The sequence below is a fragment of the Cynocephalus volans genome, chromosome 5 (assembly GCF_027409185.1).
Source record: "Cynocephalus volans isolate mCynVol1 chromosome 5, mCynVol1.pri, whole genome shotgun sequence".
Taxonomy (NCBI): Eukaryota; Metazoa; Chordata; class Mammalia; order Dermoptera; family Cynocephalidae; genus Cynocephalus; species Cynocephalus volans.
The window spans coordinates 103,835,018-103,862,236 of record NC_084464.1 but is presented as its reverse complement, the minus strand read 5'-3'; the positions used below and the strand labels follow the sequence as shown (position 1 = coordinate 103,862,236).

At 33.5% G+C, this 27,219-nt stretch overlaps 1 protein-coding gene across 4 annotated transcripts in view; it reads left to right on the top strand.

Moving 5' to 3' along the window:
* The window catches only part of ASCC3 (activating signal cointegrator 1 complex subunit 3), a 393,541-nt gene that overhangs the window by 50,283 nt on the left and 316,039 nt on the right, over positions 1 to 27,219 (top strand). For all 4 annotated transcript variants that reach the window (XM_063096828.1, XM_063096829.1, XM_063096826.1 and 1 more), the window contains 4 exons: positions 10,485 to 10,602; positions 14,421 to 14,625; positions 15,331 to 15,472; positions 16,082 to 16,207. In XM_063096828.1, the coding sequence (XP_062952898.1) occupies positions 10,485 to 10,602; positions 14,421 to 14,625; positions 15,331 to 15,472; positions 16,082 to 16,207 (591 nt within the window). The remainder of the gene's footprint in view (positions 1 to 10,484; positions 10,603 to 14,420; positions 14,626 to 15,330; positions 15,473 to 16,081; positions 16,208 to 27,219) is intronic.

Genomic DNA, 27,219 nt, shown 5'->3' with positions numbered 1-27,219 from the left:
AGATTCTCTCCTCTATGTTACTCCCTGCTCCCTGCCCCTTGATATCTGTACTAGCTGTGGTCCCAGGTATCATGTCGGTGGTGGTTCTCTTCAGCTCCTTTTCACATGCCCATTTCACAGTTCCATGCCCATTTCCTGGCTTCAACTGTGACTAGCTCTAGTTCCCACCTGGCAAGACCAATTTTCACATAGGTTACACCATAGGAGCCAAACTCCTGGTCATGCTGTCCAGAACTTGAGACCAGCTGACAACAACTTTAGCTCTGCTCTGTGCTTTGCCTTTTATGCTCAATTTATGGTCAAGAGAGATTTGTCTTATTTTTAAGTTTTAGTGTGTCTTTGGTTTTTCTCTTTTTCTGTTTTACCAGAGGACATGCAATAAAGCATGAATTTTGTACTATCTTTTCTTCATCATCTTAATTCATAATACTTGTTCTCTCAGAAGGCATCCTCCTCACTGTCTTAAGCATAAAAGCGAAAAGGTTTTTCCAGATAATTTTAAGAAGAAATTTAAAAGTAAAATATATTTTAGTGTTTTTATTTATGAAGAGAAATGACTATTATTATCCTTACAGGATTGTCGTACTTTTTGTAGTGATAAACTGTTTAAGGGTTTAGCCATTTATAAACATTCTAAAAGTTTGAATTAGTGGAATAGCCAAATTTAATATATAGAATTTACATGCCAACTGTACTGTCAAATTAGTGACACTTATTTAAACACTTATTTAATTATTCTTTCTATTTAAGGTTAAAATTGAAAGACCAGTTTGATCAAGGTAATGGAAAATTAAACGTGATGGTTATGTTGTTTAATAAGAATAAATTAACTACAGTCTTTATAAGTATTTTGATGATTCTGGAGGGAAAAAACAAAACTAAACAACAACCAGGAAGTTATTGTTACTTATATCACCCTTATTTATATTTTGCTTTATTTTGGTCATTTTAACCCTGTCTCTAGTTTTATATGAATACAAGTTCTCAAAGCTTAGTTTCTCGTACACTTGAAATGTCAACTGATGTCCAGAAAACGTGATGTGTGAGATAATATTCTTGGTGATTGAATTTCTGTGTAGAGAGTTTATTGTCTTGCGAATTCCTCAAGTAGAAAGTTCTCCTGATAAATGCTGTGACTTTTTTATTGTCCAGGCCAATAAGGAAAGAGACTAAACATTTTTGCTTATGTATTGCTAATCTAGTATGAAATGTGATAAATTTCATACAAATATTAAGTGTGTATATGGTGAATTTCAGGTATTGCTTTCTGTAAAAAATGTTTATTTAATATGCAAACAAATGAGCTTACTTGAAAAGCAGTATCTCTCCCATTTGCTCCAGTTTATAAATCTGGCTATTCAGATACTCAGTTAAATTAAAATTTTAATTTCTGCAGATCAGTTGCTATTCCTTTCCCTAACTAGCTTAGTTCAAAATGCCATGTCTCTTCTACTCAAAAAGAATATGTAGTAGTTCCCCCTTATTCTCGGTTACATTTTCTGAGGTTTCAGTTACCCATGGTCAATTTTGGTCAGAAAATATTAAATGGAAAATTTTAGAAATAATTCATAAGTTTTAAATTGAGCACTGTTCTGAGTAGTATGATGAAGTCTTGTGCCATCCTGCTCCATCCCAACTTGAATTATCCCTTTGTCCGGTGTCTCCACACTGTCTATGCTACCTGCCATTTAGTTACCTACTCAGCTGTCTCAGTTATCATATTACTGTCCTGGTTTCCCAGTGCTTGTGTTCAAGTAACCCTTATTTTACTTAATAATGGCCTCCAAAGTGCAAGAGTGTATGTGGACATATATTGTTATAATTGTTCTCTTTTATTACTAGTTACTGTTAATCTCTTACTGTGCCTAATTTATAAATTAAACTTTATCATGGGTATGTATAGGAAAAACAGTACATATAGATTCAGTACTGTCCGCAATTTCTGGCATCCACTTGGTGTCTCGGAACACATCCCCTTGGTAAGGGGTAGACACCCTGCACTTATTGCACCTTCATCCCTCTTAACTAGCTCCAGTTAGATATTAGGCTTTAGGCTAAAGAAATTGATTTTTAACTCAAATGATTAAATTGTTAAACTGTTTTAGGGCCATTATAAAATAATAATTTAAATATCATTATTAAATTACTAAAATTTTTTTCAGTATAAGATTTTTTTAGAAAATGTTTTCTGTCAGCATGATTCCCAAGTGGTTAAATTATGTTTCACCAAAAAAAAGTTTTTTCTGGTTTATATTATTTAAAATAAATACTTTTCCATGATTAAGTAGTACACACACACACGCACACACACACACACACACACACACACACACACACACACTCACACTCTATATATGGTTCAGTGTAGTATCTTTTGGAATATTAAATGGGATGTTTGAGATATTGTACTGCAGTTGATACATTTAATTTCTTCCCAGCCTTTACTGCATTTTTTATTCATTTTGAGCTTGAAAAAAAGTAAGCCTCTACTCTTCCAGGCTTTCCTGGAATTTATTTGTGGGGCCAGGTTATGTACACCTGAAATTTTTAAAACTTAATTGTGGGGTTTTATATTTACCTCCACTACTACTCCTTAGGTTTGTCCAGATTATATTAGACTATTTAGAAAATTTTAATATTTTGTTTTTTCATGCACCATATTAACAGGTGATACATTTAATTTAATGTCTTCTAGTTTATATATCATTGATAAAATTGTTGAACAGGCCAGAGCTATGACCAATCCTTGAATAACAACTTTAGTGGCTTATCTCAGTATTGAGATAATCTACCTAACCATATTGTTACGCAAAAGGATGCCTCACTCACATCAAGGTATTCTGCCTACTGTGCATCACCAGCTATTTTTAGAATGCTGATTAAGTAATTCATGTGGAAAATGGTCTCTCTTTTGAGAGAGGTCTTTTTGGAATTCCAGATAGACTTATTTTTACTCTTAATGGGTTCTTCAATATTCACTTGATGGAAGCAGGGTTGAACTGTCAAACCTTTAATAAATACTGAAATTTTATTGGCTTTAAAGCTTGTTTTAGTTATTACATATTTATGAGGAGTATACTAACATTTATAAAGCAAATGTATTTCACAGGGTCTAGTTTCCAAAGCCCTGTAGTTTCAGGTATAACTTAACTTTTTAAAATTACGTATAGAAATGTTAAGCTTGCAAAAGACAGGAAACTTTCCCCAGGCTAAAGTCTCTGTTATAGACAAAGAATTGTAAGACAGCAAAATTGTTGGCTCAAGGACAGATGCCCTTGGAGCAGGTCAACCTAAAGTTACTTGATGGTTATGTAAACATACTGAGGAAACGGCTGTAGGAAAAGACAGTATTTGCTAAGAACAAGCTTTTGTTGGTGGATTGACTTAACCTTTTGCAAATTGCATTATGGAATGTCACTTTGTTATTTCACTGATGTTACCAGCCTCTATTGCTAAACTGTACTTAGCCATAACTCCATCTATGTTCCTTTTCTGTAACTTTCTGGCCTGGAGAATAAATATTGAGACAGAACCCCAGTCCGGTGTTAATTTCCCGAGGAGGAATGCCTCTCTCTTGAGGGTTCCTGGAAATTAACCCCTTCAGGGTTTCTCACTGCTCAGAAGAAATGGGCTTTGAGTAATCCTTTGCGTCTCCCAGGGGAAGAGAGGTAGCAAAGAGAGTGCAACATATTTATTCAATATTTTTTGGTTAGTCTGAGAAGCAGGGTAAAACCACACAATGCCATGACCAGAATTGTATTTTACTTGGAATTAATGTTTTGCTTCTTTGAGTAAATCTGTACTCCAAGTAGGTTTGTCATTTTTATTCTGTGGTTTCACAAACCCTGTTTATCTCTGCATAACCCAGTTCAAGAACAGACTTTTAGTTCTTATTTAGGGCCATTATCTCTCTCTTTCTCTCTCTCTCTCTCTTTTTTTTTTTTTTTTTTTTGCTTTTATGGTGTTTGCTTTTTATGTTATCATTTGATTTGTATTAGAATATAGCATCGTTTCCATTGGAATAACAATGATCTAATTCAGTATATGATGGAAAGTGAGGATTACATTTCTTAAGAGATTCAAAAACTGCATTCATCTGTTAAAAGTGTTGCATTACCAAGAAACAAGAAGTGATGCTTGTTTTTTTGTTTGTTTGTTTTGCTTTTTCTTTTTGTTTCTTACTTTTGCCGGCTGGCTGGTAAGGGGGAACCCCTGACCTTGGTGTTACCAGCATCATGCTCTTCTAAGTGAGCTAACCAGCCAGCCTAGAGTAATGCTGTTTTAAACTTTGGCTGTACATGTCCTGAAAAAAAATTTTTTTGTTTTTGGCATCTCAGGAACTTAGTCTGTTAATTATTTTTTTTGAAGAACTATGTTAATTTAATTATTTAATGAAACAAGTTTAATAATAACTATAAGAATCTTTGTCTATTTAAAAATACTTTAACAGATAATAATGGCTTTAACAATATCCACCAGGAAAAGGGTATTCTACTTATACCTATCATATTTCCCTTAAATTTCATATCCTTAGTTTATAGCCAGGGTAATGAAACTTGGCTTTTCATTGAGAACTGCATTCTTTTACTTTTTTATATTTTAAGCCTCTGTAGTAGATGTCTGTTTCTGTACCCACGTCTAACTTCTCCCTCCATATTTTTTATTTTTTAAAATTTGACAGCTTTGGGACCTTGTATCATGCATAGAGCAGTGATCCAGACAGCTGTACCTTTGCAGTCACTCTTAGTGCCAAATTAGTTTGTAGTGCAAATCTTGAATGAGAACTGCACCTGCTCTCAATGTGGATGAAAATGGCAAATGTTATGGAAAGCATAATTTTGGGATTTTTAAAAAACCTAATGGCAGCTGATCTCAGAATTCTTCTGGGGATTCTTCATCTTGGAGTTATGGGAGTCCTGCTGTTGAGAGCAAAACAGCCTTCTTGTCTCTTTTGCTAGGACTTAGGTGTGTTATTTTTAAGAAATAATGTGCTCTTTATGTTGTGACCCTACTCTTGGGACATTGCATCAGAAGTTATTTTCCAAATATACTCATGGTTTACTAAATGTTATGTTTTGGGCTAAAAATTTCTAACTAGAATTTGACTAGAATTTATCACGCATGTCATTGCATTTTGGATTAAGTAACTTTGAATAGCTAAGAATATATGTAAGAGTATCTCATCCATCACAAATAATTTTCTTATGGAAGAAATGGTCTCATTTTATGAATTAACAAATTGTTTGAGAATTCATAGGTTTTAAAGGACAGTACGTAAAGAGCATTTCCTACTACAGTTTTATTTGTGGGGGGGAGAAGTAACTATGTGGGCATGTATTACATTCATCTTATTTGAATTTGTAGGTTCTTTAATGCCATCCTTAACCTTAAGCACAGGGCTTGTGTCTAATAGCAATTCAAAACACTCATTTAAAAATTTCTTTATTACGTTTAATATTTTGTCATTCTGGTTCATAACTTTTTAAAGTAGCTTCATTGATAATATAAAATAATTCACATATAATATAATTCACATAGCATACAGTGCACTCCACAGATATGTGCAGTCATTACCATAGTCAATTTTTAGAGCATTTTCATCACCTCAGAAATAAATCCTGGACCCTTAACTATCTTTTATTCCCCTTTCCCCTGCTCCCTTCACCGCTGAAGAGCCGCTAATCTACTTACTGTCTCTATAGATTTCCCTGTTTTGGACATTTATTGAATTATCATCTGGAGTCGCTTGCTTTCAGCCTGAAAAATAACCTTTAATATTTCTTGTAATGTGGGTCTGCTGCCAACAAATTCTCTTAGTTTTTATTTGGGAATGTCCTTATTTTGCCTTCACTTTTGAAAAATAGCTTTGCTGGATGTGGTGTGGATCACCACAACCTTAGATGTTTTTGAGAGAGCTCTTAGGTTTTAATTTCATGCCTTGTTTCAAATGAGGTAGGTTCCTTTGGAAAGACTGGGAGCCATCTGTTTTATGGCTTACTTCTCCCCCAGGCAAAATCTCCTGAGGCAGAACTCTGGAAGTGGGGGTGGGGACAAAGGCAGGCTTCTTTCTGAGTGACACCCTTAATTTAGGTGCTGAGTACTGGATGGAGGGGATGGGCAGTAGCTGAGGTCTACTTGGGTTGTCTCACTGGGTATGGAATGACGACCTTTCGAGGAGCCATGGCAAGGGTGATTAGGGCCCCAGTGTTTTCCATGGTGCTTGGTCCAAAGATAGAGCCTCCATTCCACTAGTGGGGGCTAGCTGGAAGAAGGAGGTCCTTACTTCATAACAGCACTTGTGGAGAACATAGTCTCAGCAACAGGTGGATGAGGACGGATTGAGACATGCTGATGTCCTGCTTTTCCCAGGAAGTAAGCCCTCTGATTGGGACCTGGGGTAAAGTGAGCCCTTTGTTATGGGCTGCAGTAGTCAGGGGTGGTATTTCTGCCTTGCTGGTCTGAGAAGGGCAAGGGAAGCAGTGGTTTTGGTTCAGATACCACAGACTCACTTTTCTTGTTGTGTTTTTGTAGATTTTTTTCAGTAAATATTTCTTCATTTGCCATATACTCTTATCACTATTTCCGTAGGCTTTCAATGGTTGTTTTACTATAATTTTCCCAAGTTTCACTGGAGAAACTAGGTCTCCTCATGATCTCATGCTGGAAGTTGATCTTTCATAATTACTTTTTAAAGTGCGAAAATTGAACTAAGTTTTTAGATGTGACCTAGGGCTAAATGATTTGAGAAGGAGTAAAATATGCCATAAATATTCAGTCAGTGCAATTTGTTTTTGCCATTTGAGCTCCAGGGTAACTCAGAAGCACCAGGAGATCATTTTATATTAGAATACAAAGAACATCCTCATTCTATTTTATAGATATATAGTATTTCATGGACCAAAAGGTATGTGGATTTGCAATTTTGGTAGATATTGCCAAATTGCCACTCTCTGGGGAGTGTGCTAATTTACACTTTCTCCAGCAGTGTTTGAGATAGCCTGTTTCCCCGTGACCTTGCTAACAAAGAGTATTGTTGAACTTTTATATTTTTAGCAATCTGAAAGATTAACAAAAATCAGTGTAATTTTAAGTTCTTTATAACAAGTATCTGAGTGTCTTTGAGTGCAGTTTGATATATCTAAAGATTATTTGTAATTTCATTCTGTAAACTGTTCTTTGTATTTTTTCAATTCCTCTACTTTTCTGATATGTTTAAAAAAGAACACTTATACCATGATTTGATATTAAATGTAAATAGAATAAAGAATAAATTCTGATCAGATTTTGAACTTGAATTTTACTGAAGGATTGATGTGTCATTAATGCAATTGGTGATTGATAATATAAAATCATGTGAGGGGAGAAAGCTGATTTGAGAAGTGAAATGATGACTTTAGTTGCAGAATTTTTTCATTTTTGATCTTATTAGATCTGTAATCTACCGTTATAATGTTAACATTCATAATTAACATGTGTTATGTGAAATCCAGAGTGTATTATTTTAAAGTATGGTATGGGAAAGGGTAATCACAGGCAAAAGTCCTTCTCTTACAGAGTTTGCATTCTGATGTATGGTTGGTGGGGGAAGGGCGGAGAAAGGCAGACAATTAAAAAAAAGTGATATATGTCAGGTCGTACAGGTATAAAGAGAGAGTTACTGGCTGGGGAGTGCATTTTTGACAGGTTGATGAGAAAAGACCACTCTGTTAAGGTTATTTTCTTTGAAGGAATTAAGGGAGCAGTCTACGCAAATAACTGGGTGCAGAGTATTTTAATTATAGAGAACAGAAAGAACAAAAGTGAGAGTTTACTTAAGGAATAGTAAAGAGGACCGAGTGGCTGGAACAATGAACATGAAGGTGAAGTTTGTAGGAGATGAGATCAGAAAGAAGTGAGTACATATAGGGCTGTCCTGTCACATTTAAGGACTTTGGCTTTAACTCTGAGATCAGAAATCATTGCAGGATTTCAAACTGAGGAGGAACATGTTTTAAAAGGATCACTCTGCCTACTGGCTTGGTGAAGATAATACTGATAATAACTAACAAATGCTGACCACTTATGTGCTAGGTACTTTTGTAAGCACTTTACCTTAAATGACTCATTCTGAGAAAGGCTGCCAGGTTGTTTAATTTCATGGATGCCATTCACACCTGAGCCTGTGTGCTCATTGTCACCTGGAGTTGTGCAGTGCACATGCTTTGTGGCTCTACTGGGTGGTCCTGCACCTGAGAATGGATGAATTCTTTCTGGGGGGGAATAGAATGAAGGATTATGCCCTGAGCCATGAAAGAAACTCAGGAAATTAGGAGTAAGAAAGTCTGAGAGAGGAGGGAGCATTGTGATCAGGGAGATTTAGTGTCAAAAACTGTAGATTTATGATTAGTACTCAGAAGAAAAACCACTGGATTTGGCATGAAGATCATTGGTGACCTTAGATTCATGTTAAGACATGCTGATTTAGAAACTTATTTTTGGTGTTAAGGCATTGGGAAGCTGAGATTTTCTATATATTGTTCAAAAGACAAGTTCATAGATATTATTTAAAACACAGAGTATCTTATATAAAAGAAGACTTGTTAATGCCTATCTTGCAGTGTTGGTTGTGATTAGTATAGACATTTTCTTATGGTATTCATGAATATTCTATATTAAGATGAGTGCTTAATACTCTCAACACAAACTTAAAATTTCATATATATGTGGAACTTCTCAAGGCTTTGTTTTATTTTTTTAAATACATTATTATTCTTGGTACATGTCTAATATTGGTAGACATTTTTCTACATGAAAAAATTTTGTTTTTACTTACCTCTAATTCCTTGAAGTTTATGATGATTACTGTCGATTTATAAATCTTTTAAGAAGTATTAAGTACTTAATACATCCTCAGCATTTTGAAAGATGCTTGAGGGTATGTGGATTCCATGAAAGAATTATTGCTGAACTATTCTTTGAACAAGTGTGGTGGGGAAGGGAAGGAGAGACAACATTATGTCTTCTCTTATGGCATCCTTTATCCTTGTCTGCCTTAAACTCTTTCTGACACATATACCTTTATGGAGGGAGTGGGAAGAGAAGTATCATATGTTATATATTTACATTTGTATTTCTTAAATATTTTTCTGTCATTTTGCTTTTTTTATTGCTTCCTCTGCCATTTCCCTTTGCAAAAATTTCCTAACCTCAATTGATATCTTTTATATTACCTAATTTGGTACAGTTTTTATGCATAATACTAGTATATTTCATACTCATTTCAATGCCACAATAATTATTTGGAAAATATTCAAAGGTGTTAGCATGGTATAGTGAAAATTTCTTTAGGTTTGGATTTAGATAGATGTCATTTCAAAACTCAATTCTACTATTAGCTGTGTAATTTTGGACAATTTTTTAAATTTGCTAAAGCTAAATAATAGTAGTACTTCCATTTGGAAAGATAGTTAGGAAGATGTTTTAGGATTAGTAAAGTGCTTATCATAGTACCTGTCATGTAATAAGTGCTCAATAAATACTGGCTGATAATTAGAATTGATAGGATAGTATTCTTAATAATTCATTTTGTTTCTTTTATTGCCCTTTTGTATGCATAACCTCAGTAAAATGAACAGCGAAAAGAAAATATTGAACATTTAGTATCTATCACAACATGAATTTTTGTTCTATGATTTTGTGTGGATTCTCTGAGAATGTCAAGAATTTGGTTAATATAACATCCTCATAGGCAAAAGTAGAGTATAAAACATTTCTGAGCAGGAAAAAAATGAGTATTCCCAGATTATACTTGAGGAAATGTAAAAGCTTTCTAGAACAGTTATATTATGCAGTTGTGTATTTGAAAGTCTCGGAATTCTAGCATTAGTTCTCTGACTGAAATCACCTTAATTTTTAGCAACCACTCTGCATAGGAGAGTGGGATATGCATGGGAAATTTTTATAAAATTACATAAAGTACTTGAAGCACCGTGTTTTACATTTCAGATTTATTAAGTATTTAAAATACATGTAGAAATTTGGCATGTAGTCATTATTTATTAAAACATTCTAATGGCTCTTTCACGCTAAAGTGATAGCTGTTATATAGTATGAAAAATAGTGCTCTGAACTCTATTTGGGAAAACCAGAACAGTTACATTGAAAAGCAAATTAAATTAATTTTAGAATTTCATTTGGTTTTACCAAGAAAAACCAAGCATAAGAATTTGTTTTTCTGTGACTTAGAGTTTCATATTCAAATCATAATTATTTTTAAAAATCAAATTTGTTTTTTGATTATATAATTGCAGATATCCTTTATAAAGCTCCCTAGCTATGTGAGGAAGTTATTTTTCTTTCCTAAGTTACTATTTTTCTTAAAACTTTTTGAGCATTTCTGTATTACTTTGCCTTCATACCTCTGTTGATTAAGATGTTAATAATGTGAAAAAGTTAATTTTGAGGTAAGAGGTGTTTTGTTTGTTTGTTTTTCCTCTTTTTATAAGCTGTTTGAACTGCTGGGACCTGAAGGACTTGAACTTATTGAGAAGCTCCTCCAGAACAGAATTACAATTGTGGATAAATTTCTGAATTCTTCAAATGAGAAGTTTCAAGTTCTTCAGGGTAAGAAAGTATGCAGTAGTAATAGTAGTTTAAAGGACAGATTTATTGGTTAGTGAGTCTTTTTAATGTAATTACACTTGTTATAGCCTTTGGTCTATTATGTAACTTACTGATACCATTCTGTTAAGTAGATATGACCTATTGTCAAATCTTAAATCAATAAAAGCAAACAAATACAAGTGTCCTAAATAGGAGGGTATTATGGCAGTGTTTGGGTATGGCATTTTTTTGTAAATGATTAAACCACTTAGAATAGACAATTTTAAAAAGAAAGCAAATATGCAAATACATTTATTTCTTCCTATAGGCCAAGTAATATTATAATTTCTCCCTAACGTTTTTCTTGAAAATTTACAAACCTGTAGTAAATGTACAAGAATAACACAATGAACACTTGTATACCTTTCATGTAAATTCACCAGTCATTAACATTTTGCTCCCACTAGTGTCCCTTTCTCCACACACGCACATGCACACGCACACCCCTACTTTTTAAAGTTTTCAGAACAGTGACAGAAAGTTACAGACATCATGGTACTTCACCTATAAAATCTTTAGGATGCATTTAAGAACGACAGTCTCCTACTTAACTGCAGTGTGTCACACTTAGCAAAATGAATGCTTATAGTGTCATGTATTACATATATTTAAAAACCCCAGAAAAATTAGGTAGAGTTGGCTAGAAAGCCAAAATGATAAAAAATGCTTGACTTATCATTAACACATTGATGACAAACTCAATGAACAAAATCAAACAGGAAATGAAATTTTTAACCTTTACCCAAATGTACCTTATCCGCCTTACACATGTTTTGGGATTTTTAAAAAATACGTGTACATGAGAAATTAGGCATGCTTCATTAAACTATTCAACATCTATCCTTCTTCTATGTAAGTTATCTCATCTCTTCCTTACTTTTATGATTAAGGCACTAAAAGGAAAGGATAAAAAACCAGCCTTGATTTAAATTCAAAATTCCTTACAGATTTCCTTTATTACTTATGGTTTCCCTTGATTACTGATAAATATTTTCAGAAATGTAGAGTTGTTTTGAGATTGTTCTATTTTACTATATTGATTTCACAAACTTTGTTCTATTAGGATAACTTCTTAGAAACAACACAGTTTTTAACTGAAAGCAAATGTTAAATTTGAATTATTAAAAAATATATATTTGAGCCATCAGTTTGCCCTAGAATGTTTTCTGCTGTTCTCAAACTGCTTTTACTCTTTTATTTCATGCTGGATCGTTATTAATGTTGCTACTATATAAGAATAATAATTATACTATAGAAAATTTGGGGCATTTAAACAAATGGATTTGAATTTTTTTATAAGGACTGTGATAAGCTGACAATCAGCATATTTTTAAGGTTTTTTTTTTTGGTAGGCTTTTTGGTGTACATACGTTAAAACATTATTTTCCTTAAACTTCTTCGGGGTGACGGGAGGTAAAGAAATATCTTCTCTCTTGAAGAAGAGAATCTTTAGACTCTTGCTACTTTATCGTTGTTCCCATTCATTTATATCTTTTGATATATATTTTGTTTAATGATCTTTCAAAATTCACTCATAACTACCAAATTATATTTGTACTCTTTCTTAAGCTACCTTAGTATGGTAAATTATTAACCATATACCATACTTTTCTTTGTTCTCTAAAATCACTGTCTTATAGCAATGGCTCCTTTTCATTTAGCATTTTCTAGTTTTTATACTGATTTTTTTGTCTTTTAATCCATATACACATCCACCCTACTTCATCTCTGTTCTTATAACCAGGAAATAAAAGGTGGGTGGGAAGGGGGTGGATACAGTACCTCTAAGTTGAGGATAGTTGTGAATTAATTTCTATTTTCAGGGTTGACATCGAGATTGTTTAGTACAGGATATGTCATAAAATCAAAATTAAGTTCATATTGACAAGGGATGGTGTTCTGAGTGGTCATACAAGAATTTTCCATCATGATCACATTCTAAAAGATTGCAAGATTCCACATTGTTCTTCAGTAAAATTTTGTGTTAGAATGATCATCAGGGTTATTTTTTTCATTTCTACTTTCAGTCAATCTCTACATTTAGCCTAATCCAGCAAGGAGAGCTATACATTTAAACATTTGCTACTTGACAACTTGAGTTTTAAAATAGCCTATTATATTTAGTCTTACAGAATTCCAGTATATTCTGATTGAGACCTTATAAAGCTTTCAATGAGGTAGACATATTTTCTTCTTATAATTTTAATTTCCTTATTTGGATGATCAAGAGTATGTGCGATAGTATTTTGTTACTATTACAATTGCTTAAAATGTTAATGACATTAGCATAGTATTTAGTACATTACCCAAACTATTTACAGTTTCAAACTTAAAATAACATTCATTTCTGATAAGAACATGGCATTGTTCACATTTTTAAACATTGTGCTTAATATCTGTGTTTCTGATTGTGTGACTTTGCAGACAATTTAACTTTTAGTTCAGAGTACATGTGAAAACTGTCAGAATGCTGATTCTTTTTCTGACACTAAAAGTTAGTTAATTATAAATTCAGTTATTATAATAGATGTATAAGACTTAGTAAGGTGTGTAAGACTCAGGAAAATAATTTTTCAGAACTATACACTTTAGTCCTACTATAGATGGAATTGTGTCTCATTTCATATTTTTGAGACATACTTTCCTTTTTAAGGTTCACAAAGCCATTATGAAGGATGGTTATTTCCTGTGATTGAGAATTAAATGACTTATTTAAAATCATGAAGCAGTGACAAATGTCTGAGAATTGTGAAGATTTGACTCAGAATGAATTTCAAAGCTCATATTCCCATCTTGATACTGTTTAATTCCTTCCTTGCTCTATATTGGATCTTGGAATTTAATAAAATAACTGACACTGTGCTTCATCAGAATATGGACCAAGTCTCATCTTCATTGTCTCCTTAGCCTAGCAGCAGTACCTGGAATCTAGTAGGTCCTCAGTACAAAAATGCTTATTGACTTGGTTTGCTTTCACTGGACATTCCTTTCAGTTCCTTTAGGGCTACAGTAAGCCAAGATACTACTACTCGGAAAGATTTAATTAAACACACAAAAAAATAATCCTGTTGGAAGAAAATTTTTCCTTAATATTGGGTTGACCAAACCACAGACCTAAATTGCACTGTATAAACACTGAGTTTTGATTGACCTGGATCCCCTTAATGGTTCTGGCCTTCTTCGATTTTTTTTTAACTGTATTTCCATGAAGAAGTGGACCATACTCTTGCTTTATTTGCCTAGGTCATCATCTAAGTATGTCCCGGGATAATGTTAATAAATTTTATTTCGTGTATAAATACGTAGAAACATATGTACAACTTAACAGAGTAAGGCTTATTACATAGGGAAAAGTGACATCTAATATGTAAGTATGTTTTATTGTTATATTAACAGTAAATGCTTATTAGCATTGATAATTATAGTATTTGTTAAAATTATATAAACAAATTATTTCAAAATTATTAAATTGAATTTTAAGGTTTCTGATGTTATTTATGTATAAGACTTTATAATGTTAGTAGCATTCAAGTGTTCAGTTTGTAGGAAGAAAATATTGCTGACTTTTCTTAAGTGACTATGTAATATCATTTAGATACTGTGATTTAAAGAAAACCTCCTTTAAGGGTATAATTGAATATACCAACTTTAAAAAATGAATTGTTAGAGCATTGTGCAATAATAAATTATGTTTTGATGAGAGGAAAAAGATGGTTTTTGTGAAGATTAAATCATGTTGAGATTTGTAAAACATTATGTTTCTTAAATTTACTTTGTAGACAATTGCAAAAAAATTTTAGGAGAAAATGCTAAACCCAGTTATGGTTGTCAAGTCACTATTCAGTCTGAACAAGAAAAGCAGTTAATGAAGCAATATCGCCGTGAAGAAAAAAGAATTGCCAGACGAGAAAAAAAGGCTGGAGAAGATTTAGAAGTTTCAGAAGGACTCATGAGCTTTGATCCCAAGGAATTACGGATACACAGGTAATAAAATCCAGAAGCTGAAAAATGCTTGTGTTATAATTGCTATTTTTATGTATCATTATAGTTTTTTAGTTTAGTTTTAGTAACTTAGGTGATTCTTACTTCTAGTCAGAATTGTATTATATAAAAACCTAATTTTCTGGGATAAAAATCAATGATTTGCTTTATTAGAATATTCTTGGTTGCTTTCACATAGGTGAGAGTTTTAGATTATAGAGTTAAGCTATTTTTAGGTGCTTTGCACACCCTACTAGGTTAAGATTTATAGAGCCTACATAAATTTATTTTTAGACTTTTGTTTTCTTTCCTAGCATAATGATAATTTTTGCATGTTGTTATTTAGAAGTAGAGAGGGGGAAAATGAAATAAAGGCAGTGTTGCACTTGCTTCTTTAAATATTGAAACCCATTTTTAAAAAGCAATTTATACCTTGTTAAGCATCTTTGGATTGTGAAATAACAAAATTATAAATAAAGGATGTTAAGTCAAAGTTATTGGATGGTGTTATCTATAAAAATGTGCTGAAACCTACTTGGTTCTCCAGAAAATTTCAGGATTGCTACTATCTTCTTTTGTGTAGTTTAATTTTTCTCTTTTATAATGGAAGGGTACTCAAAGTAATTATTATAATGACTTTGTTTTAGTATATACTTTCCATTTCAAGTTAAGAATTTTAAATTTGGCCTATTATTTTTGTATTTACAGAGAGCAGGCACTTCTGAATGCTAGAAGTGTTCCAATTCTGAGCAGACAGAGAGACATGGACATTGAAAAAATACGTTATCCCCATGTTTATGATTCCCAGGCTGAAGCCATGAAAACATCAGCATTCATTGCTGGTGCAAAGGTATGTCATTGATATATAACCAGTTTTAGATAATATACCTATTCTGAGAAAATGACATGTAGATTTTCCCTGCTTCCTTTGTGAGTCTAGTACTAGTTGACTAGACTGTGCTAAATTGTAATTAAAAATATTTGGGAAAATGACAAAATGCAGTGAATGTGAAGGTCCTGACACATAGTACACACAGTAGGTATTCAGAACATATTTGTTCACCTCCCTTTCATTTTTTTTAGCCATTTGTATTTTTGAGTTTTATTAGTTGTATCTTTGAATAAACTTTACACTTTATATTGCACATTTTCCTAGTTATGTGAGTACATTTGTATTCAGTAATACCACCAATTAATGTATACTTTAAGATTCATCAACATACCGTGGCCTGAATGCTTCGTGTGTGTGTGGTTTTTTACATTTGTTTGTTTAATTAAGTTTGTTTTCTTTTAAATTAGCTAAAGTTATTTATCAGTGCTATATTATAAAACCAGTAGTGTTTTCTCTCTCTCTGTCTCTTTAATTGAAAAATTTTTACCAAAGCATTTGTTTTATTTTTCATTATTATTGGATTTTTATTTTTCATTATTATTGGATTTTTATTTTTGATGTTCATAGATGATTTTACCAGAAGGAATCCAAAGAGAAAATGACAAGCTTTATGAAGAAGTAAAGATTCCCTACAGTGAACCAATGCCAGTTGGCTTTGAGGAAAAGCCAGTTTATATCCAAGACTTAGATGAGGTGAGATGAGCCTTTTATAAAGTTGATATTTTTGAGGCTTGGTACATTATAAATCGGTATGTACTGGAAAATTATTTTTAAAAATTAGTAGTCAGCTAATACAGTACAGAGGCATATATAGTTGGTTATTAAACAGATATATCAGAGGACTTTAATTTTAAAAAATACATGTGTACATACATTCTTTTATACATTGAACATATTTATGTATTTTTTTGTATATATATATTTATTTCATGTTTATTTTGGTTATTTCAGCTAATTTTTTGGTTTAACTTATGTAAGCTGACTTAAGTAAAATGTTTTAAAGGATTCATGTATTGTATTGATATATCAAATGGTCAACCTATAATAGAATACTTTTTTTGAGGGGTGGATGGACCAAATTCTATAGTATTTTGTTTATTTTTCCTCAATTTTTTTTTTCTTTTTTTTTTTTCCTATTCTTAAAATATTTATTGATCACATGGGTCTGGCACTGAGCTAAGCACTGGAGAATAAAAACAGTCCTTTCTTTTATAGAATTTACAGTCTATCAACATTGATCAAGCTAGATTCAATGTGTATCTTCACCAATTACTTGCTATTTTAATATGGGCAAGTCACTTAACTTTTTATTTTTTGAAGTTTGAACACTCTTGGATCGTTAATATTAAGAAATTGTTACTTTAGGTGTGATAATCATGTTTGATTATGTTTTTTTTGTTTTTTTATTTTATTTTGTTGATATACATTGTGGCTGATTATTGCTCCCCATCACCAAAACCTCCCTCCCTTCTTCTCTGATTGCTCTGGCTAGTACATCCAACACTATTTTGAATAGGAGTGGTGAGAGTGGGCATCCTTGTCTAGTTCCTGTTCCTAAAGGAAAAGCTTTCAGCTTTTCCCCATTCAGGATGATATTGGCAATGGGTTTGGCATATATGGCTTTAATTATGTTGAGATACTTTCCCTCTATACCTAACTTATAGAGGGTCTTTGTCATGAATGAGTGCTGAACTTTATCAAATGCTTTTTCAGCATCTATAGAGATGATCATATGGTCCTTGTGTTTGAGTTTATTAATATGGTGTATCACATTTATTGATTTGCATATGTTGAACCAACCTTGCATCCCTGGGCTGAATCCCAATTGATCGTGGTGAATAATTTTACATATGTGTTGCTGTATTCTGTTTGCTAGTATTTTAGTGAGGATTTTTGCATCTATATTCATCAAGGATATCGGCCTGTAGTTTTCTTTTTTGGTTATATCTTTACCTGGTTTTGGTATCAGGATGATGTTTGCTTCATAGAATGAGTTTGGGAGATTTGCGTCCATTTCAATCTTTTGGAATAGTTTGTAAAGAATCGGTGTCAATTCCTCTTTGAATGTTTGGTAAAATTCTGCTGTGAATCCATCTGGTCCTGGGCTTTTCTTTGTTGGGAGCCTTCTGATAACAGCTTCAATCTCCTTTATTGTTATTGGTCTGTTCAAATTTTCTACGTCTTCATGGTTCAGTTTTGGGAGCTTGTGTGTGTCCAGAAATTTACCCATTTCCTCCAGATTTTCAAATTTGTTGGCGTATAGTTGTTTATAGTAGTCTCGAATGATTCCTTGTATTTCAGATGAATCAGTTGTAATATCGCCTTTTTCATTTCTAATTTTGGTTATTTGAGTCTTCTCTCTTCTTTTTTTTGTTAGCCATGCTAATGGTGTCTCAATTTTATTTATCTTTTCAAAAAACCAACTTTTTGATTCATTGATCTTTTGTATTGTTTTTTTGGTTTCAATTTCATTCAGTTCTGCTCCGATCTTAATGATTTCTTTCCGTCTGCTAACTTTAGGTTTGGATTGTTCTTGTTTTTCTAGTTCTTTAAGGTGAAGTGTTAGGTTGTTCACTTGCCATCTTTCCATTCTTCTGAAGTGAGCGTTTAATGCAATAAATTTCCCCCTCAATACTGCTCTTGCAGTATCCCACAGGTTTTGGTATGATGTATCATTATTTTCATTGGTTTCAATAAATTTTTTGATTTCCTGCTTGATTTCTTCTTGGACCCATATGTCATTAAATAGAATGCTGTTTAATTTCCATGTGTTTGTATAGTTTCCAGCGTTTCATTTGTTATTAATTTCCAGTTTTAATCCATTGTGGTCTGAGAAAATACATGGGATAATTCAATTTTTCTGAATTTGTGGAGACTTGATTTGTAACCTAATATGTGATCTATCCAGGAGAATGATCCATGTGCTGATGAGAAGAATGAATATTCTGAGGTTGTTGGGTGGAATGTTCTGTAGATATCTGCCAATTCCAATTGGTCTAGAGTCTTGTTTAGATCTTGTGTTTCTCTACTGATTCTTTGCCTAGATGATCTGTCTAATATTGACAGTGGGGTGTTCAGGTCCCCTGCTATTATGGTATTAGTGTCTATTTCCTTCTTAAGATCTAATAGAGTTTGTTTTATAAATCTGGCTGCTCCAACATTGGGTGCGTACATATTTATGATTGTTATGTCTTCTTGATGGATCAGTCCTTTTATCATTAAGTAGTGTCCCTCATTGTCTCTTTTTATGGTTTTTAGTTTAAAGTCTATTTTGTCAGATATAAGAATAGCTACTCCAGCTCGTTTTTCTTTTCTGTTTGCGTGGTAAATCTTTTTCCATCCTTTCATTCTTAGTCTGTGTGAATCTTTATGGGTGAGGTGGGTCTCTTGTAGTCTACACATATTTGGGTCCTCCTTTTTGATCCAGTCAGCCAGTCTGTGTCTTTTGATTGGGGAATTTAAGCCTTTTACATTAAGAGTTGTTATTGAAAGGTGTTGATTTATTCCTAGCATTTTATTGGTTGTTTGGTTGTCTTAGGTGTCTTTTGTTCCTTGCTTTCTGATTTACTGTTTGGTTTCTGTGTTTGTTGGTTCCTTAGGTTGTAGATAGCGTTTTTGTTTGCTTGTTTTCACTTCATGAATGCCATTTTTATTATACTAGTGGGTATTGATTTTTCTTGGGTTTTTATGGCAGTGGTAGTTATTTTTCAGGAACCAAACCCAGTACTCCCTTGAGGATTTCTTGTAAGGGTGGTCATGTGGTAGTGAACTCCCGCAGTTTTTGTTTGTCTGAGAAATATACTATTTGCCCTTCATTTCGGAAGGTTAGCCTTGCAGTGTATTGTATTCTTGGCTGGCAATCTTTGTCTTTTAGTATTTTGAAAATATCATCCCATTCCTTTCTAGCTTTTAGGGTTTGTGATGAAAAGTCTATTGTTAGCCTGATTGGGGCTCCCTTATAGGTGATTTGACGCTTCTCTCTTGCAGCTTTTAAGATTCTCTCTTTGTCTCTGGGTTTTGCCAATTTGACTATGACATGTCTTGGAGAAGGCCTTTTTGGGTTGAATACATTTGGAGATCGTTGAGCTTCCTGGATCTGAAGATCTGTGATTTTTCCCATACCTGGGAAGTTTTCTGCCACTATTTTGTTGAATATGTTTTCAATGGAATCTCCATTTTCCTCCCCTTCTGGAATACCCATGACTCGGATATTTGAGCGCTTAAGGTTGTCTGATATCTCTCTCAGATTTTCTTCAATGTCCTTGATTCTTTTTTCTTTCTTTTTGTCTGCTTGTGTTATTTCAAACAGCCCATCTTCAAGTTCAGAGGTTCTCTCTTCAACTTCGACAAGCCTGCTGGTTAAACTCTCCGTTGTGTTTTTTATTTCACTGAATAACTTCTTCAGTTCAGCAAGTTCTGCTACATTTTTTTTCAGGACATTGATTTCCTTGTACATTTCCTCTTTCAGATCCTGTATACTTTTCCTTGTGGGCGTCAGCCCCCCAAACAGGGCTGGGCCAGGGATCACTCACAGGGCTGGGCGAGGTCTGGTGCTCACTCTCTGCCTCTGGTTTGTCGCCTTCCCCATGCTTGGCCGCTGCCGCCTCGGGCTGTTCAGTCGCGGCGCGTCTCGGGCGCTCCCAGGAATCTTCTTTAATGCCAGCCTGAAACCTCGAATCCTGAATAGGGCAGCTGGCCGCCTTCAGCGCGGCCCCAGCCTCCGGGATCCTGTCTGCATCCACAGCAGCCCTGGCGCCGTGTTCCCTGTTTCGAGACTCGCTTTTGCAGCTAAGAAACAGTTCTTTCCTGCTCCACACTTCAAAGCTGTTGCCTGTAAATGAGGCAGCCTCTCCTGCCGGGGGCAAAGTGGCGGTCAGCCCCCACTATCAGACAGCAGCTGCGGTCCTCCCTTAAGAGATGGCAAGAGGAAGGTCCACAAGTTTCTCAGCTGCCTAAGGCCCAGTGGCCGCCTTTTCCACCTCAGCTACTCCGCGCCAACCACCGCAGCCACCGCCATCTTGAAATGCCCCCTTCCCTCAATTTTTAAATTTTTAATAATTTCAAACCTATAGAAAAGTTGCATGAAATAGTATTATCCATATACCTTTTGCTTAGATTCACTAGTTGTTAAAATTTTGCCACTTTTGTTTAATCTCAAAATAAAATCTTTCTTAATTTAGCTTAAAGTGTACACGTCATTTAAAGCTAATTTTTTCATCATCAAAATGAAATTGCTGGATTTTTTTTCATATGTAAGTTATACAAAGTCATTCAGAAATGATACAGGTAAGCAAGAAGAACAGCGTAAAGCAGCATAAAGAATACTCACAGCCAACTGAAATTAACTCCATTCTATACATATGTGTGTGTATCTATTTTCTTTTACAAAATGAAATTACATCCATATGTTTGGTATGTGTATGTGTTTGTATATATGCACACACATGCATACATCTTTTTGTGTCAATATACATATTTCTGCACCATCATTTTTTAAATCACCACACAGTATCCTATTTTATGCCTTTATTTCTTTTAAACCAATTCCTAAGTGTTACAATTTTGTTTTCTACAATAATTTAAATTTTATTTATTTTTTTGTGGCTGGCAAGTACAGGAATTAAACCCTAGACTTTGGTTTTATCAGCACCATGTTCTAACTAACTGAGCCAACTTGCTGGCCCTACACTAAATTTTTATAGTAAAAGGTGATTCTAATTATGTCTCGTATTAGTGGTTTTCATGTTGTGCATCAGAATTAACTGTAGAACTTTTTAAAAATCCTAATGCCTTGGCCCCTAATTAAACCATAATCTCTTGGGAGGAGTCCAGATATCAGTATTTTGAAGATGATTTTTGAAGCTTTTAGGTGATTCCAAAATACAGCCAAGAGTGAGAGCCTGTAGAATTAAGCAGTTGTACTATAATTTTTTAAAACCTTACCAAACATTGAACACAGTATCATCATTGGGAATTACTTAGTTTTATATTATATATTAAATCTTTAAATTTTTCATATAAAAACATCATTGACATTTGTCATCTATAATAATAAATGAATCGGGCTTCTTATTTTTCTGTTATACTTTTTTGTAAATAAATATTTTTTTCATTTTAATTTGGATTATAGGAGTACAAAAGTTTTTCTGAATGGGCTAATTCCATCCACAACCTTAATGTACCTTTGCCTGTAACCTAATATATTTACAGATTCTGTGGATTAGGATGTGGACATCTTTGGGGGATCATTATTCTGCCTACCACACATGATATGGATAATCACAGTTTGTTTATTCACCCATTGAAAGACGTTTATTTTGTTTACAGTTTTTGGCAATTATGAATTGTATTAGTCTGCACAGCCTGCCTTAACAAAATACCACCGACTAGGTGGCTTAAACAATGGAAATTTATTTTCTTACAGTTCTGGAGGCTAGAAGTCACAGATCAAAGTGGTGCCTGCAGATTCAGTTTCTGCTGAGGGCTCTCTTCCTGGTTTATAGACAGTCACCTTCTGCCTTCTTCCTGTGTCCCACATACCCTCTTTTCTGTGTTTGTGTGAAGAGAGACATCTGGTGTCTTCTGTTTTTCATAAGGATACCAGCCCAATGGGATTAGGACTCCAGTCTTATGACCTCTTTTAACCTTAATTACCTCCCTAAAGGTCCTGTCTCCATATGCAGTCGCACTGGGGTTAGGGCTTCAACATGAATTTGACAGGACACAGTTCTGCCTATAACATGGATAAAGCTGTCATAAACGTTGGTGTACAGGTTTTTTTGTGAAGATAAGTTTTTATTTCTTTGTGCTTAACACCCAGGAATGCATTTTCTAGGTCATACTGTAGTTGTGTGTTTAGTTTTTAAAGAAACTACATAATTGTTTTCAAGAGTGACCATACTATTTTATATTTCCACCAGCAATCCAGCGTGATCTAGTTTTTCACATACTAACCAGCATTCAGTGTTTACACTATTTATTTTTATTTTAACCATTTATATTTCTATTTTTATGTATTATTTATATTTTTATTTTAGCTATTCTGATTGTGTGTAGTGATTTCTCATTGTAGTTTTAATTTCCATTTTTATAATGGCTAACAATAATTGGGGAATAATACATTCAAATGCAATGCATTATAAGTAGATAAGTAAATTATTTGCTGTCAAGACACTTTAGATAATAATCCTGCCAGATGTCATAAGCTTGAATCGTAATACATATCTCAGGAGAAAATGTAGATGTGAACAAAATGTCAGATAGTTTAATAGATGCTTCTCTTGACTTAGTTTTATTTATACTATGTAGGCTCTTTTATGTATCAAAGAAAGTGCTATGGAACATGGTAGGTGGTGTCTTTCTTTCTTCACTGAGCTCATAATTACATGCCACTCCTTAATTGACCTAAGGAACTATAGATAAAATGCTTTTCTGTCTTCTCCTTGACTACATATCACATTGGATAAATTTGTTCTGTCTTCTCAAACTACTTCTGTAATTTGATTAAAAAGTTAAGAAAAAATTTTTAATTATTAAATGATATGCAAAAATATTGTTAATGTCATTTAAAGTGTTTTGTACTTTCTTAGAACACTTTTTTAGAATAATCTAAAAATTTTAAATGGGTATCTGGATTAGTCAGGAGTCACTCAGTTGGAAGTTACAGAAATCAGTCAGAGCAACTGAATAAGACAATTTATTGGCTTTTCTAATTGGACTGTCCAGGAGTAAAACTGCCTATATGCACACCTTGAATATGTAGGTTCAAATAATTTTATAAGGTCTTTTCCTCTGTCCTTATCTATTTCTCTCTTTGTTTTCTACTTTTTTCCTCTTTCCTTCCCTCTTGTTTTTCCCTCCCTTTCACACTGGGAGGAGGCATGAGGGAGTTGAGAATCTATACAAGGAAATGTTTATAATCATGGATTATGAAAGCTAACTTTGTAAAAGCGGAAGCAAGAGCAAGAGGCTGATGTCTTCAGGAGAATTCAAAACTGATAAGAATTTGACACGCCAGTGTACATGTTACCTTTGCCATAAACTTTGGTCATGTGTTTGTTTTGGTAGTGCTGGAAAAAATCTAACAAATATAGAAGCAAACAGAAGTGGAATTCTCATGGTTCAGATTGCCGGGTGAGGGTAGACCTGTATCAAGGACATTTAAAATTTGTAGAAATGATTAGAAATTTGATTTGTGCTACATTTGTATTTCCTTTCTCTTGAAATTTATAAAATCAGCTAAGATTTCTGTCAATGTGAAAAAAATTAACTCACTTTTTTGTTTTAACCTTTATATTTTCTGTTACTATTTCTTGATCTTACCTCTTAAAAAGGCAGTGATTCCGTGTCATGGTTCTGATGAAACTGATGACATACTTGACAGTATAATAAGCGGTCTTGTGGGATGCTTTAGGAAAAGGCTTTTTATTTGTGATCATGTCCACATGTTAGTGACATTTTATCCTATTCAAAATGATCTCATGAAAAAGATCCATGCTCTGAAGTGTTTTCTGGATGCTTTAACTTTTTCGCCTTCATGATTTGATTGGATCAAAGTATGTCAATAAACTCTGTAGCTTTAAGATTCCCTTAGGTTCAGAGATCAAAGTAAAACAAAAGGAAAAGTTATACTTTTTATACTTACTCTATTTGAGTTTTTCCACATTTGTCAGTCCTAAGATAACCACAGATGTCAGTAATTATGACTGTTTCTTTAGTTTCTGTCAATTAATTGGACACTATTCTAGCTGTCTTATTATGTTGACTATGATGTTTAGGTCTTCCTGATCTTGTATGGTAGCATCCCATACTACTACATGTGTTTGTAACGAAAGAATAGCAAAATAGCATAAATGAACATAGTAATAATTTATTTAATAAAGATAATTTTCAAAATAACAGTAAGGAAATGAAAAGAAAAGAAAGTTTTACGTTTTATTATTTTACCTAGTTTATGAACTGACACCCTGCCCCAAGTCAAATTACAATTTTCTCGTGCAACTAAAGTTAAAGTTTCTGTTTTAGTCTGTATTCTCAGGTCAGCTGTTAAGTACAAGTTTTTAAAAAGTTTGTCTTATTTTTTCATTCTAAATGGGATGAACTTGTTAGGTGGCACTGAACAAAACAACATTGGAGGAAAGTATGTATTAAATTCTTAAAAGTACTGTACCTAAGTAAGGAATTATAGGTATACTTTATATTTAATGGAAATATAAATTTTCTTATTATTTGAGATGTATAAATAATTAGACTATATAAGCAGTTTTTCAAAAATAATTGATTTATGGCACTAGTTTCATGATCATTTGAATAGTTCTAGAGGAATAAATATCAGAGTTTGTTAATTATAAAATGTTGGGAGAAAATCTGAAGTAGATGTTTTAACCAAAAAAATTATACATTTAAAGATTAACAAACTTTCAACTCCCCTTGCTGAAAACAAATCATTAATATCTATTATGTAGCAGAATATTTGTTTTATGAAATATGCCCAAATATTGGTACTTGTTTGTATGAAGACTTAGTGTATTCATAGGAAGTGTACTGGTTTCTAGATATATTAAACACAGTAAGTCACAAGCACAAATCATGGTCAAAACTGACAAGGACTATATTGTGATGATTACTTCTTATGATTTAGTTTTTGTATCACTTTGAATACTTTTGGCTGCAAGTAACAGAAAACCTAATCATAAAAAATAAAGAAAATATATTATTTCAGATAACAAAAAGATGTAAGAAAGGTAAGTAGTCCAAGTTGGTGCATTCATTTGCTCTCAGTGATATCAGAACATCTTTCTGTGCTCCTATCCTCATTATTTTGGCTTTTCCTCAAACTAACTCTCAAAGCTATTGTTAGGGTCACTGTTCAAAGAAAGAAAGTCTATTAAAGAAATGGGGACTGCCTTTTTCTTGTGTCTATTTTAAGAGTGAGGAAATCTTTTCCAAAATTTGAAGGAAGTGAGATTATTATAACTGGCTTGGTGAAACACATGATTTTGTGAAAGAGGGCAAATTACCCGGAAAAATATTAAGTGGTTAGAAAAAAACAAAATGGGACAGTGGTTGTGTGTAGACAATCAACATTGTCTGCCATAGGATGTTATTGTATAGTTTTTATTATTGATAAACATAGTTGTAGTTTTTATTACAGCTAAGGCTGCAATAGAGTATAGTCGTCAACCTTAATTTTCTCTGTAAAAGAGATTATTTAATGTGAAATATAAATCAGTATTTTACTCTTTGATCTACTATTTGTTGTTCATTTTAGTGTTTTCTAGTAGTTGTTTTAGAGTTTATAGGATTCATATCTTTGAGTTGCCACAGGCTACCTTCATGTTTATTACTTCAAGTATAGTATCAGTATCTTACAGCACTTTTCCACTTCTAATCTCCTGGCCTTTGTGTTATTGTTGTCATACATTCACTTCTATGTCTGTTATAAACCCCACAATACATTGTTGTTCTTTTTGCTAGAAGCAGTCTCCTTAAGATGTGTAAGTAATAAAGTTTTTTATACTTGCACACCTATATAGTACTCTTTATTCCTTTGTGTAGGTTGAGATTTCCATTTCATGTAGTATAGGTCTGCTGGTGATGAATTCTTTCAGCTTCGTATGTCTGAAAAAGTTTTCATTTTTTTCTTTGTTTTTGAAAGATATTTTTGTTCTATATAGAATTCTTGGTCAACAGTTTTTTTTCTTTGGTACTTAAAGATGTTGCTGCATTGTCTTCTTGCTTATGTTGTATCTGAGAGCAAGTATGGTGTCAGTCTTCGTTTATAGTAATGTGTCTTTTTTTCCTGATTGGCTTTTTAAAAAATTTTCTTTTTATCACTGGTTATAGGCGATTTGATTATCTTTCTATTGCTATATAAGGAATTGCCACAATTTTGTTATTTAAAATATCCACTTTTTATCTCATAGTTCTAGAGGTCAGATTTGGGTGGACTTGACTGGGTTTTCTGTTCAGGGTCTCACAAGGGTGAAGTCATTGTGTTGGCCAGGCTGACCTTTCATCTTAGAAGCTCTGGAGAAGGATTCCCTTCCAAGCTCATTTACGTTGTTGGCTGAATCTGTTTCCATGCAGTTTCAAGACTGAGGTTCTTATTTCCTTGCTCTCTGTCAGTTGTGGGCCCTTCTCAGCTCCTAGAGGCTGCACATATTCCTTGGCATGTGGCTCCCTCCATCTCCAAAGCCAGCAAAGGAGTATCTAATCCTTTGTGTGCTCCAAATCTCTTACTTCTTCTGGTAGCTGAAAAAACTCTGATTTTAATGGATTCATGTGATTAGGTCAGACCCACTCAGATTCTCCCTATTTATAGGGCAACTGTTCCATATAGCATAACCTAATTACAGGAGTAAAATCCATCATATTCCCAGTTCTGGGATTTATGCAGAATGTGTATACTGTGGGGTGGTGGCAAGGGAGGAGATCTTGAAACCCATCCTAGGCTTACCACTGCCTTAGTGTGGTTTTCTTCAAGGTTTTTATGCTTGGCATTGGTTGGGCAACTTATATCTGTGGGTTTATAGTTTTCACCATCAAATGTGAGGAATTTCTAGCCATTACTTTTTTCAAAAATTTTCTCCCCCCATTTCCCTTTTCAGAAACTCTAATCACGGGTATTTTAGGGTTCCTTAAGTTGTCACACAGTTCACAGATGTTATATTAAAAATTTGGGGGGTTGTTTTTTCTGTTCATGT